This window comes from Sceloporus occidentalis, unplaced genomic scaffold (assembly GCF_023333645.1).
Source record: "Sceloporus occidentalis isolate IW3139 unplaced genomic scaffold, rSceOcc1.0.p SCAF_5, whole genome shotgun sequence".
NCBI classification, from domain to species: Eukaryota; Metazoa; Chordata; class Lepidosauria; order Squamata; family Phrynosomatidae; genus Sceloporus; species Sceloporus occidentalis.
Window position 1 is genome coordinate 187028821 of NW_028316985.1, and position 17933 is coordinate 187046753.

The following is a 17933-nucleotide window of genomic DNA, read 5'->3' on the forward strand; positions in this document are numbered from 1 at the left end:
AGGGGCAGCTGTACCCTCCCCACTCATCAGTGAAGGATGCTCCATCCTCAGTATGATATTCCTTCCAATATTTAAACATGGCTGTGATGTCATCCCTTAACTTCCTCTTTTCTAGTCTAAACAGACCCAGCTCCCTAAGCTGCTCCTCAGAGGACATCGTTTCTAGACCTTTTTATTGTTGCAACCAACACTAATATTCTGTAGAAACTCCAGAGTGTAGCAAAACAGTTTACAGAGTGAGTTCTTTTTTTTCCTTCCCCCCAGAAGAGGCCTTTGAAGCTGTGGTGAAATGCTTGGGGCCACGTTTTGTTGAACAGTACAATAAACAGAAATCATACCACGCATCTAGCCGAGAGAGTTCGGGAACAAAGAGAACGCCAGCAGAGCAAGGGAAGCCACCTGGAAGTGTGAAAAAAAGGCTAAGTAGTCCTTCAAAGTCTTCGAAGAAGGAAACTCCGTCTCCTCATGGTTCATCAGATGCTAAAGCAAAGCCTCCAGAGGCTGCTGGTGGGTCAAACAGAGGAGGACGAGCAGCCGAGGGGAAAGAGAAGAAGAAAGCTGTGGAAGCACCAGCAGTGGAACCAAAGAAAAGCACCCCCGTTCCTTACAATCGGGTCAGTAACATTTTTCTCTTTTTGAATGTAAGGTCAAGGTGATGGCGGAGGGTTTTGGCTGCCGTTACTACAGTGTACCCAAGTGAGGCATCATGCTTTTCCTTATAGGACAAAAAATGGGAAAGGTTTTTGTTTTGTTTTGTTTTGTTTTGTGAGAAGAAGCCATTATGGTTCTGAAATAATTTATTTTATCTATTTGTTGTATTCATTTGTATCCCTTCCCCCTTTCCCCCCAAAACTGGGACTCAAAGCATTTATTTAATAATAAACCTGTGCCCTGCCCTCATGGTCCAAGCTTTGAGCCATCAAGGGGGAAATCCCAGATTTTTCAGCTCACACAATCCATCCCTGCCTTCTTTTGGTTATGCCATATAACGATAGAATCATCAGACATCTTTTTACATAAATATCTTCCCTAAACATTTCAGTTGGTTTTCAAGGGATGTGATGAAACAGATAAGAAATCCTGATCCATTGTTGCCTTTCTGTGTGGCTCTTAAATGACTTGGATCATCTTAGTTCTTACCAAATGTGTGTTTGTATGCTCATGACAGCATATGAGAGATCGAGAACCCATAAATCAGTTCAGTGGATGAAAATGTTGGTTTAAAATATTTTTAATTTGTAGCTTTTATCAGAGAAAGCCTGGAGTTATGGCACAGTTCTTCGAATATCTGATTTACCAGATGATGGCTATACAGATCATGATATTAAAAAAATTGTCCAGCCCTTTGGAAAAGTCAGTGACATTTTAGTGCTTCGTTCTAAAAATGAGGTAAGTAACTTACTATGTTTCTGGTACAACGTTTATATGATAAATTCATCTTCCCTGCAGGTCACATTGCAGTTGGTAGTATTTGAACAGCTAGTACAGTCCGTCCTCGCCTTACGCGGGGGATCCGTTCCGGATCCCTCCGCGTAAGGCGAATTCCGCCTATGCTCGAGCCCCATTGGAATCAGTGGGGTTCGTGCGCGGCGGCGTGGGGGCGCAACGGGGGCGCGCGCCCATTCAATTGAATGGAACGCGCCGCCCCTTCCGCCCTGCGTGCGCCCCGCGGCTTGAGCGCGTATGCTCAAGGCCGCATATGGCACGGGCGCGCTGTAGCTGCATATGTTCAAATCAGGGTCTTCCATGCAGGCTCATGCAGGATTATCTTTGTGCCTTTGTTTTGTTTATTTCTATTTTCAATACCAGGACTTCAGACTCTGCCTATCTGGTGTTTTTTCTTACAGTACCGGTTTTTTCATATCCTGGTACAAGGAGATTTGCCCTGTTGTCTTACGTCTTCCTTTTTTCCTTCCAAAATGAAGATAACAAGTTGAGTTACCCTTATCAAGAATTCCAAAATTCAGAATACTCAAAAATCCAAAAATGTCCACAGCTGAGATAGTGTCACCTTTGCTTCCTAATGGTTCCATGTATACAACATTTGTTTCATGCACAAAATTATTAAAAATACTGTGTATATAATGACCTTCAGGCAATGTGTATAAGAATATATGGAACAATATGTGATACAAATGAATTTCATGTTTAGACTTAGGTCCCATCTCCAAGAAAGCTTATTATGTATATGCAGTTATTCCTAAATACCTCTGGCCCCAAGCATTTCAGATAAGAAAGAGACTCAGGCCCTATACAGACAGCCAAAATAAAGCTGCTTCGAGTCACTTTGGAGGTAGGGTGTTTACATGATGCATGCATCCTAAGAGTCCAAAAGCTGCACTCTAGTCCTCCAAAGCAGCTTTATTTTGGCTGTCTGTATCAGGCCTTAATATCTAGAAAGATAAAACCTTTTCCTTTATTGGGTTCCCCATTCCTTTCTGTTAAGAGCTGCTTCCATGTTGCATCACGGAAAGCTTACTTCAAGAGAAATGTACTGTAAAAGCATGGTTTTTTTCTGTTAATAACCTAAATGCCGGGAAATTCCTCTATTTCCCAGAGGGAGGAGATATCGGAAAAAGTGATTAAAATCCCAAAGTGAGGTGGCTAAAGGTTATACTTGGCATTTTTGCTGGATTAAGATTGAAGATGTTTTGTCAACTCCAACCTGTTAGTAAAGACCTGTTAAGTTTTTAGAATATGATTATTAGCAGGAATCCTGGGCTGTTGGTTACAAATGCATTGCAAGACCAGTTTCAAAAGCAAGAAAATTTACCTGCTGTCTCCAGGAACACAGTCCACTTGGTTCCCATTTGGCAGTTCTCTATTACTCTTTTTCTAAAAGAGGATAATGAAAAGCAAAACTGCCCTTCCTACAGCAGATGTGTGTTGTTTTTTACAACCCTTCTCTTCTATTAGGCCTACCTTGAAATGAATTATAAGGAGGCAGTGATAGCGGCTGTCAAATTTGGTGAAACAGCTCCAGTTCTGGTTAACAAGAAGCATGTGAAAATAGCTGTAGCAGAAAAGCCCAAAGTGACTCCCAGTCTGGTAAGCAAAGACATACTGGGGCAGTTTAAATGTTGATTGGTATTTATTTAAGGTGTGTGATGTTGTGATTTGTATGTTGGGTTAGAACTCCAGGAGACCAGGGTTCAAATCCTTACTGAACAATGGAAACCCACTGGGTGACTGTAGGTAAATCTGACTTTCTCAGCCTCAGAGGAAAGCAGTGGCAAACATCTGGAAGATAAATCTTGTCAAGAAAATTTTTAGAACCCTAATTGAGATTTGACTTGAATGTGCATCACAACAACAAATCCAGGAGTATCTGTGTGACTAGAATTTTTGGCCACAAGGATACGTCTTCACATTAGTTATAAATTTTAAAAGAAAAAGAAATGTTTATGTAGTACTATCCTTCATAGAATCATAGAGTTGGAAGAGACCACAAGGGCCATCTACTCCAACCCCCTGCCATGCAGGAACTCTCTGTCAAAGCATCCCTGACAGATGGCCATCCAGCCTCTGCTTAAAGACCTCCAAGGAAGGAGACTCCACTGCACTCCAAGGAAGGAGTGTGTTCCACTGTCAAACATCCCTTACTGTCAGGAAGTTCCTCCTAATGTTGAGATGGAATCTCTTTTCCTGTAGCTTCCATCCATTGCTCCATTGGGTCCTGTTCTCTGGAGCAACAGAAAACAAGCTTGTTCCTCCCTCAATATGACATCCCTTTAAATATTTAAACAGGTCTATCATATCACCTCTTAACCTTCTCTTCTCCAGGCTAAACATCCCCAGCTCCCTAAATCTCTCCTCATAGGGCTTTATGGTTTCCAGACCCTTCAGCATTTTAGTCGCTCTCCTTTGGACATGCTCCAGTTTCTCAATATCCCTTTTTAATTTTGGTTCCCAGAACTGGACACAATATTCCAGGTGGGGCCTGACCAAAGCAGAATAGAGTGGCACTATTACTTCTCTTGATCTAGACACTATGCTTTTATTGATGCAGCCTAAAATTGCACTGGCCTTTTTAGCTGCCGCATCGCACAGTTGACTCATGTTCAACTTGTGGTCTACTTGGACTCCTAGATCCCTTTCACACGTATAAGTCTCTCATTCAGCCAGGTGTCCCCCATCCTATATCTCTGCATTTCATTTTTCTGCCCTAAGTGCAGTACCTTACATTTCTCTGTGTTGAATTTCATTTTGTTAGCTTTGGCCCAGCTTTCTAGTCTATTCAGGTCATTTTGAATCTTGATCCTGTCCTCTGGGGTATTAGCTATTCCTCCCAATTTGGTATTATCTGCAAATTTGATAAGTATGCTCCCAATTCTGTCATCCAAGTCATTAATAAAGATGTTGAATAGCCCTGGGCCCAGGACAGAGCCCCCCTGGACACCCCACCGGTCATTTCTCTCCTGGATAAAAAGGAGCCATGGCTGACCATCCTTGGGTTTGGCCAGTCAACCAATTACAAATCCATGTAACAGTTGCCTTGTCTAGCCCACATTTTACATTTCATCCTACTTAATTCTGTTTGTATTATGTATAACTGCTTTTAAAATAGTTGCTATTTTAACTTGATCATTCAGACTGGTAGGAAAGCTTGCATTTAGTCTGAATATCCAGAAAATCTCTCTTTGCAACAGTCTAGTGTGATGATCTAAGTTATGAAATTGACATTATTGAATGGATTTAGTGATGAAAATTCTTAGTCAGGGTTATGGTTTTTTTCTGTAAAAATGTTCTCCTAAGTTGTTGCAGAGAGAAGTTTTCTGGATATTCAGACTAAATGCTAGCTTCCCTAGTTGTTCAAACGATCAAGTTAACTCTAGCAGCTATTTATAAAGCAGGTCTAGTTAATACAGACAGAATAGGTATATAACCTCAGCTAGACTAGAAGAAACCTCTTTAAATTCTCTCCTATGCAGCTGCTGCACATTATCTCTAATTAGGAAAGTAGGCCATTTCAGTTGTAACTCTTTCTGTAAGTTTAATTAACAATTAAATGGAAACAAATGGGTAATCCATCTCCTTGAAAAACCAAGCCTTTGCAACAGTAACCACCCACACTCATTTGGGGTGAAAACACATTCCTATGATGAATGGAGAAAACATACAGGTTTGAATGTGTAAATTATTCTAATATTACTTATTTATTCTTGTCTTGAGAAAAATTCTTTGTAATGTATGGCTTATTTCATAGATGTGTTAAAGCACCACAAGATAAAATCAGAGCAATGTAACAGAAAAATAAAGGTGCACACACTTGACAAAATAGTTTTAAAGATTCCTGGATTAACTGTCTCATCTTGCTTCCCCAATTTCCTGAAGGCTTTTGCATAGCCAGCTGCTCATGAATTATAGAAACAATGCATTCCCAAAATAATCTCTAGTGTTCCAGCAATTGTTTTAGCTGAGAATTGCCTGTCTGCCAAAATCAAGCCATACATTCAACAGTTTCAGGAATGGATCACTGTTGAAGGCCTCCCAGATCTTACCACATTTTTGGTTATAAACCCCCCGCCCCCCTGCTGAAAGCTGACACTTCTTGACAGTTGAGTTTGGTGGACACTTGTCACTCATTCAGGAATAGGAATTTCATGAGTGCTTAGGAGTTCATCACTTGAAAATGCCACACTTTTCCTTGACATGGTGGTGCTATCAATGACTTGGAAAAAACCCCAGAAATTAGAGCTACGATCCTGCAATTATTATTATTATATTTTATTTATAAAGCGCTGTTAATTTGTACAGCGCTGTACATAGGATGGATAAAATCGATAAGAATAATAAAACCTGCCAGTGGCGTACAATCTAAAAATACCAAATGCGTATAACAGTAGATAGTAATACCAGATAGAATAAAATAAGCAAACAACAAACAATACTTTAACAATTACAAATTGGCAGTTTATAATACAAAAGACTATTAAAGCGACAGTGACAAAATTATGCTCAGATTTTGGGACATGGAGGTAACTGAGTACTTTTCAGCAGCCCCTTGTAAATAAAAACTATATGATCAGGCTATATATTTACCTGTAAATTGTCATAAAAAAACAACAAAACAAAAATAATGTCCAGCTGAGCATATTAGTGGTTAGGAATCTGAGAGCTGCTGTTTGCTTTAATGTTTAATCGTGGGAAAAGGTGCTTTAATTTTTTAATGTCTTCATGGGAGCAAGGTATGTATGCATGCGCATGTTCATAAAAGAAGTCTTATCTTTTGGGGAATGGTAAAGTTTTTATTTGAATTTCAGAACAAAAAAAATGAGAAGAGTGAGAAGAGTGTGCAGAAGAAACCTCCTCCAAGCACAAAGTAAGTGTGGTACTGCCTATGGACCATCTTGTCCATGCAATGATCTTCCTCAGCCCTTTGACTCCTTGTTCTACTTCCAGGTCTATGGCTGTATTGTTAAAGTATATACTTTCTTCTTTTTAAAGGAAAAGCCAAACTAAGCCTGCAGTAAAACCAGACAAAGCAGCTGCCCCAGAGACTGCTGTCAGTGAGTCACATTTGGTTCCTTCCCCCCCCCCCCCCACTTCCTATATTCTTGTTTTCTTTTAGCTGCAGATGGTAAGATAAAAGTGAGGTGGGGTTCATTTTTCCTTCTCTGGCTATGGCACTCTTTGAGCAAAGGCATTGGGGAGGGTCACAAGCAACAAGGAATGTGCTGAGCAATATGGACGCTGCAAAAAGATTGGGTTAGCGTTTTTTCACGTTGATAGGTTTGGTGAAGTGGTACCTTCCACATGTCGGCTTGCTGAGGGATATTCATTTTAAATAAATACATTCTAGCAAAAACATCCCAAAATCCATTTCATTAAAAAAGTAGCCTCGTGTTTTGTTTTGGTAACTCAGTAGATCTCCATGTCTGTAACCATTTCAATAAATTATCTGCATGCAGTGGTACAGGACTGAAAAAAGAGAGAGGCAGAGAATTGGCGGTCAAGTGCACATCAGTGGTACAGGCCCTCAGGATCCCAAATGACTTTCCCAGTAGTTTCTTGTAGCTACTTCATAGCATAGGGAACAAAATAGGACCCTGAGAGAGACCATAGACCAGGAATTGGCAAAGGGTGGCCCACAGGCTGTATTATCTTAGAAACATAATTTGCCCTGTAAATGTTGTTTTGCTCCTCCTGGGCCTTTTTGTGGCCAGAATAAGGCAGAGCTGGAGATTTTGAGGGCACATTGCACAATCTTGAGGTGTCTGGGAACACAAATTTTTATTCTGAGAACTTTCATTTTGGCGGAGTGTGGAGTGGGATGGGATAGAAATGGCTCCTGGATTCCCAGATGTTGCTTAGCCCACCACAGGCCAATGTATCAAAAGGACATTCCCCAATAACACCCAAAATGTGGTGTCCAGAGTGACTCTGCTTTAATGCCCTGTCCCCAGATCCCATTCCTCTGTTCCTGGCTAGAAGGATGCCATGATGAATGTTAGTGAAAACCACTGAGCCGTCCAGAATAACCCATAGTTGTGCAGTCCTGCTTTGCAGTTCCCAATGTAGGCCATGGTGTTCTTGGCCCTAAAACTGGATTGAAATGGATTTAGAACCATGTGGCCCATGAGCAAATTCAATTTCATGAAGATGTGGTGAGTGCCATCACTAAGTGACAGCTATAGTGGATGTGTCAGTGTGCATCCCAAAAGGCGACGCTGAAGGAAAAATAGCTTAATTCAGGTAACTGAGTTCAATACAAGGGGTGGTGGGTGAGGCTGGGGCTGAGCCCTGAAACACAAACTCTTTCCCTTGAACCCATCATTACCTGCTCCAGTAGAATATATTTTTCACAAAATACAAAACACCTGTTTCACAGAAGGGCAGTTTTCTCTCTGCTCCTCTCCCAAATTGGGCCTCTCTTTGGGGCAGTCAGTTCACACTCCTGGTTCTCTTTTACATACTCCATTCTTTCCTTTCTGTCCTGTTCCCTGCCCCCCAACTTTCTTAACCTCTTTTCTCTCCTTTTGCCCAACTTTCCCCTTTATCTGTTGTAGTGTGCCTGCGTGTTGTAACCACCCCCCACATGTGGCAAATGACAGGTTATATTTCCAGCAGTTTGTGTCTTAGAGAAAATCCTTCCCGTTGTGTAAGATGGAAGGATCTGGGCAACCATTAACATTGCAGGAACAGGGTTTGCAAGAGAGTCTGCCTTGGCTTTAGTGTTGAATTTGCCTGACAAAGCATTCCCTAAAGTGTAGTCAGTCACAGGTTCCCATTCATTCTCTGAAGAGGTAGAGAATCTCTCTCATACTTGGGAGTCTGTTTATTGCTTAGCTTCCTATATTTCAAGGGCAACCGTTACTGTTTTTGGGGTTGCAAAGAGACCTTGTAGCATCTTTGAGATTTAACTGAAAGAAAGAAGCTGGTAGCATGAGCTTTTGTAGACTTGAGTGTACATCCTCAGATGCATGAGGTAGAGAGGTAGACTCAAGTATATGAAAGTGCATGCTACCAGCTTCTTTCTTTCAGTTAGCCTCCAAGGTAATACAAGATCCCTTTGCCAACTGATTTTCCAGGTTAACATAGCTATGTCTTTTGATGGCTTTTGGTTGTTTTTTTTTTTTAATATTAATTTAATAGCTGAATTATACTTCAATTCTTTTTTTTTTAACTTTATTGAAACATTAAAAACCCTGTATGAATGCATTTGTTTTTATTAAATCCTCTTCCTCAGTACTCAAAGTGATGTGTGGTAAAAATAGTAGAGCTTTATATAGGGACAGAACTGTATCATGAAACATTCAAGTGGTATTAAAGTTTTCAAATAGCAGAACCTTAAAAATTAAAAGTACGATGGAATAGGACAGTCTTTACTTCGTATTGGACATTTTTGCTTATAGATGGGAATGCCAGAATCAAGTGCTGCAGCTGCAGAGAGGAAAGAAAGTATAAGGAGCTAACATTTTTGAAGCATTATTTTGAAGCATTACATTTCTCAGACATCCTAAGCTGCTAATATTACCTTCATTTGGCAAAACGTTGTATTACCAAAACTAAATTTTTGAATTGGAGAATTCTTAACCTGATCTAATCATGGTCTCATGACTAATCAAGCAATACTTGTATTCAGTGACAATATATTGATAAACCTTTGTAATCCTATAAACAAATGCATTGTCTCACCACAGCAAAAGCCAGTGACAAGAAGTCTGGAAAAACTCAAAAAGCTGGGAAGTCAAAACCAGCTGGAAGTCAGAAAAAGGTTGTGGATACCAAGAAGGCTGCTGTGAAACAAAAGAAGCCTGTTGTGGATACCAAGAAGGCTGAGGATGCCAAAAAACCTGTAAAGAGCAAGATCGTAGACCCCAAGAAACCATCCAAATCCAGCAAGGAAACTGACAAACCTGCACCTGTCCCAGGTATCACTAAAGCATGGACCCCTTCTTAAGTGCAACCCTTTGGAGCTTTCTGTACATCCTGCCATCACCTGCAAAGAACACCGCTGGTATTGGAGGGTTGGCAAGTGGAGAACTGTCTGCTCTGAACTTTAGTTCTAGGGCCAGGCCTTGTTTTGTGGCTGTGCAGTGATACCCACTTAGCTGGCTCCTTACTTCTTTTGCCCACCTGATGGTATAGGGCTTCTTTGGTGATGGGCTAGTGGGATTGTAGAAGATCCCTGCATCAGCTACCTTGGGTGATGGTGGAAAGACCATAGCTTTGGCACTGGCATCAGTCCCTAGGAGCAGTGGGAGGCAACAGCAGAGCTGGTGGCCATTCCTAGCAGCAATGGAATGAATTTTTATGGGAAGCTGCAGAAGAGGTCACATCTTTAGAAGCAAGAGCATCAATGCTCTCCAGCAGTGACAAGAGAATTTGGGCAGGCATCAGCTCTAGGGAGTTTTGGTGGACCGTTGAAGAGTAGCTTGTGGAGCTGGTGAGCTTATTTGTATGAGGGAGTGGAATGAAAGAAAGAAAGGATTATCTCCTGACTCCTTTCCCTTGAGGAAAATGAACCCTTAACTCAAATGTTGCCTAACCCTTGTAGTTTAGAAAGCCGTTGTTTTGAAAGTATTGTTTTAACTGAGGTTAACGTTTGCATTACATTGCATTGTCTTGAACATGAAAGACTAATGTAAATTAAAGTTGGGGCTTCCTAATGATAGAATCTGTGTTCCTGGCTTTTAAAATAAGTCCTCATCAGTGATGGTAAGCTCATTCTTCCTCTTGTTCAAATTTGCAGAGAAAACTGAGGCTGTAAAAAGCACAGAAGCAAGTGAATCGGCCAGCCAGGTAAATTCCCTCTGGTGTATTGTGCCTTTAAATAAATAAAAACTGAAACCACACCTTCACGTTCTACCAATCTCTTAACTTAAAAATAATATTACCACTGTTTTCCTCAGCTCAATGTTGTGATTGATGTCAGGTCTCCAATTACAGTCAACCCTCTGTTTTTGCGGGGGATCTGTTCCGGGACACACACACACACACCCGTGAAGACAGAGACTCACACATATTCAAGTGCCATAGGCTTGAATCGAGCGCACCCCCGCAAGTACGCGCCACATTGACAGTAACAGAGGTCACCCCTTTGTGAGTACTCAAGAACGTGGATCCCAAGTCTGCAAGAAAGGAGGGGCGAGTATGTTTTTTCTAGATAGCTCCCCTTTTCCCAAGGCAAAATTGTCTTTTTCCCTGCATATGAATGAAGATTAAAAAATATGGATAATTTTTCTCATTTCTCAGGGGAAATGAGAATAAAGCAAATGCTTTTCAAACATTTGAAACCACAAGGGTGACGCAGAGTTATTTTTGAAAGTGAAAAAAGACCTGCAGTTGGGGATTCAAATACATGCAGTACTTCTCTTGTTGTTGTTAGCTGACTTTGGGTTGACATTGACTCATTGCCCAAATGAGAAGAGGCCTTGCCTCAGTTGCACACAAAAGGTTCTTGGAAAGGGCTAGGATTTCTCTTATCTGAGCTCGCGATTCAGAGAATGTAAGAAACACTTAGTGAATTCTGTGTGAAAACTCCTCACTAAGGGTTCTGATTTTGTGTCCTTTTTTGGTTTTCCAGGATGCAGAGGAGACATGCGTAGTGGTGGTTTCTAGCCTGCCTGAGGCAGGGCTAAGTCTGGATGAAATTTCTAACTTAACCAAGCCTTTTGGAAAAGTGAAGGATGTCTTAATTGTGTCTTCACATAAGAAGGTATTGAGCAGTTCTCACAAGAAGTTCAGATAGAGCATTGGGAATATTTCTGGTTCTTTGGGTAATTAGTATTACTTAATGTTCATGGAGTTCTTGGCCACCTTGGATCCTGTACAGTGGAAGGGGGAATATAAATTCAATAAATAAATAATAAGGCCCACAGATGATTCTGCATGTTGCTGTAACTTGGGAGAATCATAGAATAAGCACATGGAGAGTGACCATCATTTTTAGGCTGCTGACATAGCTTCTTTCCTTTTCAAAAGGCATACATAGAAATAAGTCGTAAATCAGCAGACTCCATGGTGAAATTTTACACCTGTTTCCCAATGTGGGTGGAGAAGAACCAGCTGTGCATTACCTTGGCTCCTGAATTCAAGGACCTGAAAAATGAGGTTGGTAAATAGGACTGTTAAGAACCTTATTGTGCATTTGGAGTCATTTTTGCTTTATGAACAGGATTCTAGCTGTTGCTCGCTTTTTAAAAATTATTATTCTGAAAGCAGTACTGCATGATCTGTTTCTTGCTGAGTACAACTGGCTTGATACAAAGCCTAGAAGCAGCAGTCCCAGAGAGGAAGATTTGAGGTTCTGTCCTTAGGGTTTATTACCAGAATCCAGTCATTAGGCCCTGCTAGAGTGGACCCATTGAATCGGTTGCTAAACAGTAAGCAGTTTCCTGAAGTTAGCTGTCTCAGTGAGTCTGCTCTAGATGGGAGTAGTACTTGGATTGAGAGCTTTATCTACCTGTTTGTTCATATGCATCAAACAGGTATTTTGTGGAGTTCTCTCTGGAGTTGGAAGAGCAGAGTGCCTTTTGATATAAATGTTAGATGGTCATTTGCCAACAGTATTGTAAATGACCTTCTAAATGCATATATGCTCAGAAGGGCAGTTGCAAATCTAAAGAGAGTGAATTCATTAGCACACTGCTAATTTATGCTTTCGGAATCAGGCATATTTGCTGTATCATGCTGAGAATGTAGTGGCTCCTTAAAGACTAAGATATACTGTAACATAAGTGTTCATTGCCCCTTTCAGTCAAGATGTGTGGTAATTTCACTGGATAGAACTGTATATATAACATATGTTATAAGAGAAGAAATTGGGGGTGTGAGGGGAGGAATTACGCTCACAAAGTGTGGCCAATGTTGAAAAATTATTGTACAAAAGAAAACTATATCCAGCTAAATTGGGTGTGTTTGATGTATAATTTATAAATCTGTAGACATTACACTCTGGTTCACTATATAAATCCTTTTGGTTTTTCCTTTTTTAGGAGGCTATTTTTATTACTATGATTAAAGATTCCAATCCAAAGGTAAGTTACCAGAGACCTTGCTAATCAATCCTTAGTGAGTTATAGACATCTAGCCTGAGCCTCCAGGGCAGGATGAAATTAGTGAAATGGTCCATGTTTTCTTTGATTTGTGAAAGACTTTGAACGTCTCAATAGAAAACTGCCACTTGTTTTATCAGAACTTGATTCTGTATATTAAAAGTAGATTTTTATTAGAAATTTAAAAATGGTACAAGAAAGCTTAGTTTGGCACTGAATTACTCTGCTTGGTGTAGTAATCGGAGGGCACTCTCTTGATGTTGCTGTAAAAATGAAGTCTTGGTGATGAAACCAGTAATAGTTGCTTCCTTTAGAGGAGAGCAAGCTGTAGCAGGACAAGCATTTCTTCATGACGCCCAGGGGCTGTAGACAAAACAGATGGCTCAAAACAGTAAATCAAGCCGTGTCATTTGCCTGGAAAGTTGAAAGAGGAAAAACCAGCATTCTAGCCTCAGATACAGAAAATGGTTGTGCCCTTTGCAACATGCAAGCTTTGCAAACTCAAGCTTATCTTTTGTGCTGTCTTTCCTCCCCGCTCAGGTGAATACAGAAAGTCTACATACACAGTTTGTGCACCTAGGCAACTTACCAGACAAGGGATACTCAGAACTTGAAATCCTTTGTGTTGGCCTTCGATTCGGACGAGTAGATCACTACATGGTGATAACAAACAAGAATAAGGTGAATTTCGTGTGCAGCTGCATGGGCTCCTGTTCTAATCCTCTGGGAGAGATGTAGTTCAACCATCTTTATGTATAGGGAAGTGGTCAGTGGGGATGCGAGGAGTTCAAGTGGGTTCTGCTCCCTTGAAAAGATTTTTCCATCTTTCAGATAGCAATAAAAGTCCTAGGAACAATTTATTTAGAAAGGGGAGATAAGAATCCATCTGAATCTGTCCAACAATATTTATATGTATGCCAGTGTATTCTTTACAGAAATTGTGCATTCATTTATGTATATTTGAATTCCCCAGGCAATCCTTCAGCTGGACAGTGCTGAGTCAGCTGCATCCATGTGCCGCTTCCTGAAAAGGTATCCTTACTGTTTGGGAGAGTCACAGTTAACGTTCTCACGATCACCAAAGGTTGAGCCTTTGCCAGTAAGTGTATTTTGTTTGGTCAAATGCTCCTTGTCTGTTTGTCCTGTTTTTAGTACTGAGGAGGGTTTTGAAAAATCAACTTGAATGCAGCGCTGTTCGTAATTTTTATAATCGTTTGATAGGCTGACCAAGAAATGGACTGTTCAGAAGTTTGCAGTTCAGTCTTGCTTTCTGACAGGACTTAAACATGTGTTCCTTGTAGAATTTATGTTCATATGTGTTAAGAGTATGATTAAAAGGAGCAATCTGTGAAGGTCCAGCTTCTCAGGTTAAAGGTAATTCCCAAGAAAAATGGTTGAGCAGATGAGTGTTTTCCCTTTGAAAGGGCTTTTGCTCAGATCCTTCAACATGTATGACATCTGTTTAACACCTTCCAGTGCAAAGGCCCAGCAACCACTAGTCTCCAGTCAAGGTGGCAAGACAGGACACATCTCCATACACATTCCCAGTCCTGGCAGAGTGAACTTGCTGAAGAATATCCACCCCAAATCTTAGCTGACCTGAATGGATAGCCATAGCCTTGTAGCCCTGGCTGATGTGTGTAGCTTGTCAGTCTTTGTAGACTTCTGACCTGGTCACAGTCCAATGTGATTTTGTCATCTGCCTCTTATTTAAAAATACATGGAATTGTGATGGCTTATAGCTTTTAGCAATAAGGTTCACTTCACTTCAAAGTCCTCTAAGACTTTCTTAACAATGATCCTTCCCTCTGCTTCTAGCCAGACCTGTTCTCTTATATGGAAGATAGGAATTGTTCTGGTTGGCAGCCCTCACGCTGACCTCAATTGATGGTGATCCTGTGGATGAGACATCTTGAGGCCCCCTTATCCTCCACTGCTCTGCTCAGGTCTTGTCCATTCAGGCCTGTGACCTTCCTGATGAAGTCTGTCAGTCTTGCACGCTGTCTTCCTCACCTTCTGCTACATTTCTATCTTTCCCAGCATCATTGTCTTTTCCTGTCATTCATGCCTTCTTATGATGTGGCCAAAGTACAACAGTCTCATTTTAATTATCTTGGCTTCCAGGGAGAGTTCAGGCTTATTCTGTTCAAGGACCTGTTTGTTTGTCTTTTTGGTTGCCCACAATATTCTCAGCACTCACCTCCAGCACCACATCTCAAACGAGTTGATTTTCTTTTTATCCACTTTCTTCACTGTTGAACTTTCACATCCCTATATGATGACGGGAAATGGGATGGCTTGGCCGATCCTAATTTTAGTGCTCAGTTGTGCATCTTTACTCTTTAGGATCTTGTCTAGTTCTTTCATGGCTGCCCTTCCCATTCGAAGTCATCGTCTGATTTCTTGATTTCAGTCTCCTTTCTGATAAATGTTTGACCCAAGGTACGGGAAATCTTTTTAACTATTTTGATTTCCTCATTGTCTAGGTTGAATGTATGTAGATCCTCCATGGTCATTATTTTTGTTTTCTTTGTGTTCCACAGTAATTCTGCCTTTGCAATCTCTTTGCTGACCTTCCTTAGTAATTGTTCTAAGTCCATGATGCTTTCCCCTAGTATTATGGTGTCATCTGCATATCTTAGATTGTTGATTTTCCTTCCTCCTATCTACTTTCCTCCTCCTTCTGAATCTAAACCTGCTCTTCATATGATATTTTCTGCATGCAAGTTGTACTCTCCTGATAGCCCACTAGGCTCCATCAGGGACATGTGTTGGAACTCTTTGTACTCATTTTACCCCATAGTTGTCGAATGTATACCTCTGTCTTGTTATCTTCACTTTCTGGTGTTCAGAGGTTTCCCAGAATGGTCTTGGACTTAGCCAGTGGTGAGGAATGCTGGGAATTTCATCTCTGCATCAGCTGGAGGGACTACACTTTGCCCACCCCCTTACTAAGGGAGCTCCCTCTCTCTCTTTTGGGAGTAAAACATGAAGCCAGAGGCCTGTGGAACCCAGGGAAAGCTACCACTGAGTTCCTGGGGTCTTGGATAACTCTCTTCAAGGGCATCTACTTTCACTAATAAATCTAGCCCCAGAGTTAGGCAGATGTCCTGGATTGCAGCTCCCATACTCCCTAACCACTAGCCTTATTGACTGGAGCTTAGGGCAATTGTTAGTCCAAAACATCAGGCTGACACGAGTTTCCCTATCTCTGATCAAGACTGAAGAACACTAGACTAGACTGGGCTTGGTGTTGTTGTTGTGTGCCTTCAAGTTGTTTCCAACTTAAGGTGACCTTATCACAGGGTTTTCTGAGGCTGTGAGTGTGTGACTTGTCCAAGATTACCCAGTGGGTATCTGTGGCTGAGTGGGGATTTCAACCCTGGTCTCCAGAGTCAATAGTCCAACACTCAAACCACTACAGACTGGCTCACTGGGTTGAAGCTCATGAAATAGAGATTAAAGTGCAGTGTCTGGCCTTAAGGGAGAGAGGGAAGACTGCCTGCTAACCCAGATCCTCAGGCTAGTCTTCAGTTAAAAAAAGCTCATACAGTACCTGTTCCTGGCCCTGTGCAGAAACTCACCCCCATGTTCACTAGCAAACAAGTAAAAGGTGAATTCACAAAGAAGGAGGGGAAATACTGTGTTTTCCATTTGGAGAGTGTAGTCATTGTAGGGTCTGTTGTTGTGCTCTTTTTTTCTGTGTGTTTGTGCAGATGAGATATGCTGCTTGTGAATTGTTTAAAATGTTCAGAACTGTGTTATTTTTTCACAGGCTGAAGTTGTAAAGAAAGAGGTGAAAAAGCAAGAACCAGGCAAAGAGAGGTACGGTTTTTTAGAAGTACTTGAAGCAGCTATATTCTTATTTATATGTTTGTGTTTTGTCTGTGTGTGAGAGAGAGAGTGAGTGTGTGTGCTTTTCAAACATCTGACTTAATAGAAAAGACTTACTGTGTGCCTCTGCTGTCCATGGTAAGCCCTGCCTTCTGATTTTACAACAGTTCAGAAATATTTACAGAAACTTCACTCTCTGACTCTCTCTCATCCTCCTCCCCCATTGAGGACTTGTGATACAGTAAGAGCAACTAAAGAAAACAAATCCGTGTTTTGAATGTGTAGGAGTAGTTCACTTCCATTAAGCCAGAATGTTTGCCATTGACTCTAGTGGGATATTGAAAGAACCATACACAGCAAGTCTTCTGAGGTTTCTGGGCTGATGGTTTCTGATGAGCACAGAGAAATCACATTTTATGTAATGTTCTGCTATAGTTCATGCCTTTCTATGTGTCCTGGGAGTTTTGTTTTGTTTTTTAATGTCAATGTTTTCAGACTCTTTCCAAATATGATGAGACTGGGACTTTTAAAAAATCTTTTACTGTGGAGTTCACAGCTTGCTCCATCCACATTTGGTTCTGAAATTAGGCTACATGGGGGTGCCATGCTATTTGAATGCAGCAAAACATGCTTTGATGAGACCAGTAACAGCGTAAAATGCATCAAGAAAAATACTAAATATAAATTGCATCCTGACAAGTGTTGACACAGTACATAATAATGGTTGACTTGCACATCCCAGTTTCTTCTGTTTTTGTCTTTTTAAAGATGTTTATGTAGCTATTCAGCCTTCATGTCTATTTGAAGTACATGTTGTCTGTGTAACAAATAACCCTTGAAAATTACACCTGTGGTGATTTAATTTCTTCTGCTGTTGATTTTAAACAGGGATATATATATATATATATATATATATATATATATATATACACACACACCAACTAATAAAATGGCATTTTTTCAGAGTACCGATCTGTCAAATTCATCCCGCTTGATTATCAAGTATGTAAATGCAAGAGAATCATAACGCACATTTCCAATATTGTATGTGTACATTGTGCATATGCCCACACCACTCTATTCAAGCAAAGACCTGATTTTTTGCACCAGAAGGAAGCCTTTGTGTAACCACTCCAATATGAATTTGGGGAAGGTTTATTACCAGTTGGCTTTGCTTGAATCCTCTATAGGTCAGCTTCATGCATATTTCTGGCCCTTTATACAAGAGCTCTATAAGGAAAAGACCACCATGGTTGATATACTTACAAAGCTGTTACTTTCAACTAAATAATTTATGCTCATGATGGAACAGTCTCTCTATTCAGTTATGCTCCTCAGTTGTGTAAGTACAAACATGATGAAAAGGGGGGGAAAAGCAGAAGCTTCAGAGTGCAAAAACAAGGTAGGCTTTTCTTTTGACTTGTTCCCTGTCTCTTACTATATTGGGTGACAAGTGGAAACTAAATTTCTGTTTTCGGGGGTTGATCAGATACACGTGAAGAAATCTTGAAATACCTCCAGCATTTGGTTGTTTGGTCACTATGGAGTGGAAATGGCACAAGTGTGTTCACTTCATCTTCCGAATGAAGTGGTGCACCC

At 40.8% G+C, this 17933-nt stretch overlaps 1 protein-coding gene across 2 annotated transcripts in view; it reads left to right on the forward strand.

Moving 5' to 3' along the window:
* The window catches only part of ZNF638 (zinc finger protein 638), a 65492-nt gene that overhangs the window by 34554 nt on the left and 13005 nt on the right, over positions 1 to 17933 (forward strand). For both annotated transcript variants that reach the window (XM_089526447.1, XM_089526449.1), the window contains exons 6-18: positions 265 to 614; positions 1243 to 1389; positions 2917 to 3048; positions 6264 to 6322; positions 6448 to 6509; positions 9144 to 9374; positions 10196 to 10245; positions 11030 to 11161; positions 11428 to 11556; positions 12441 to 12482; positions 13041 to 13181; positions 13474 to 13599; positions 16276 to 16325. In XM_089526447.1, the coding sequence (XP_089382573.1) occupies positions 265 to 614; positions 1243 to 1389; positions 2917 to 3048; positions 6264 to 6322; positions 6448 to 6509; positions 9144 to 9374; positions 10196 to 10245; positions 11030 to 11161; positions 11428 to 11556; positions 12441 to 12482; positions 13041 to 13181; positions 13474 to 13599; positions 16276 to 16325 (1651 nt within the window). The remainder of the gene's footprint in view (positions 1 to 264; positions 615 to 1242; positions 1390 to 2916; positions 3049 to 6263; positions 6323 to 6447; positions 6510 to 9143; positions 9375 to 10195; positions 10246 to 11029; positions 11162 to 11427; positions 11557 to 12440; positions 12483 to 13040; positions 13182 to 13473; positions 13600 to 16275; positions 16326 to 17933) is intronic.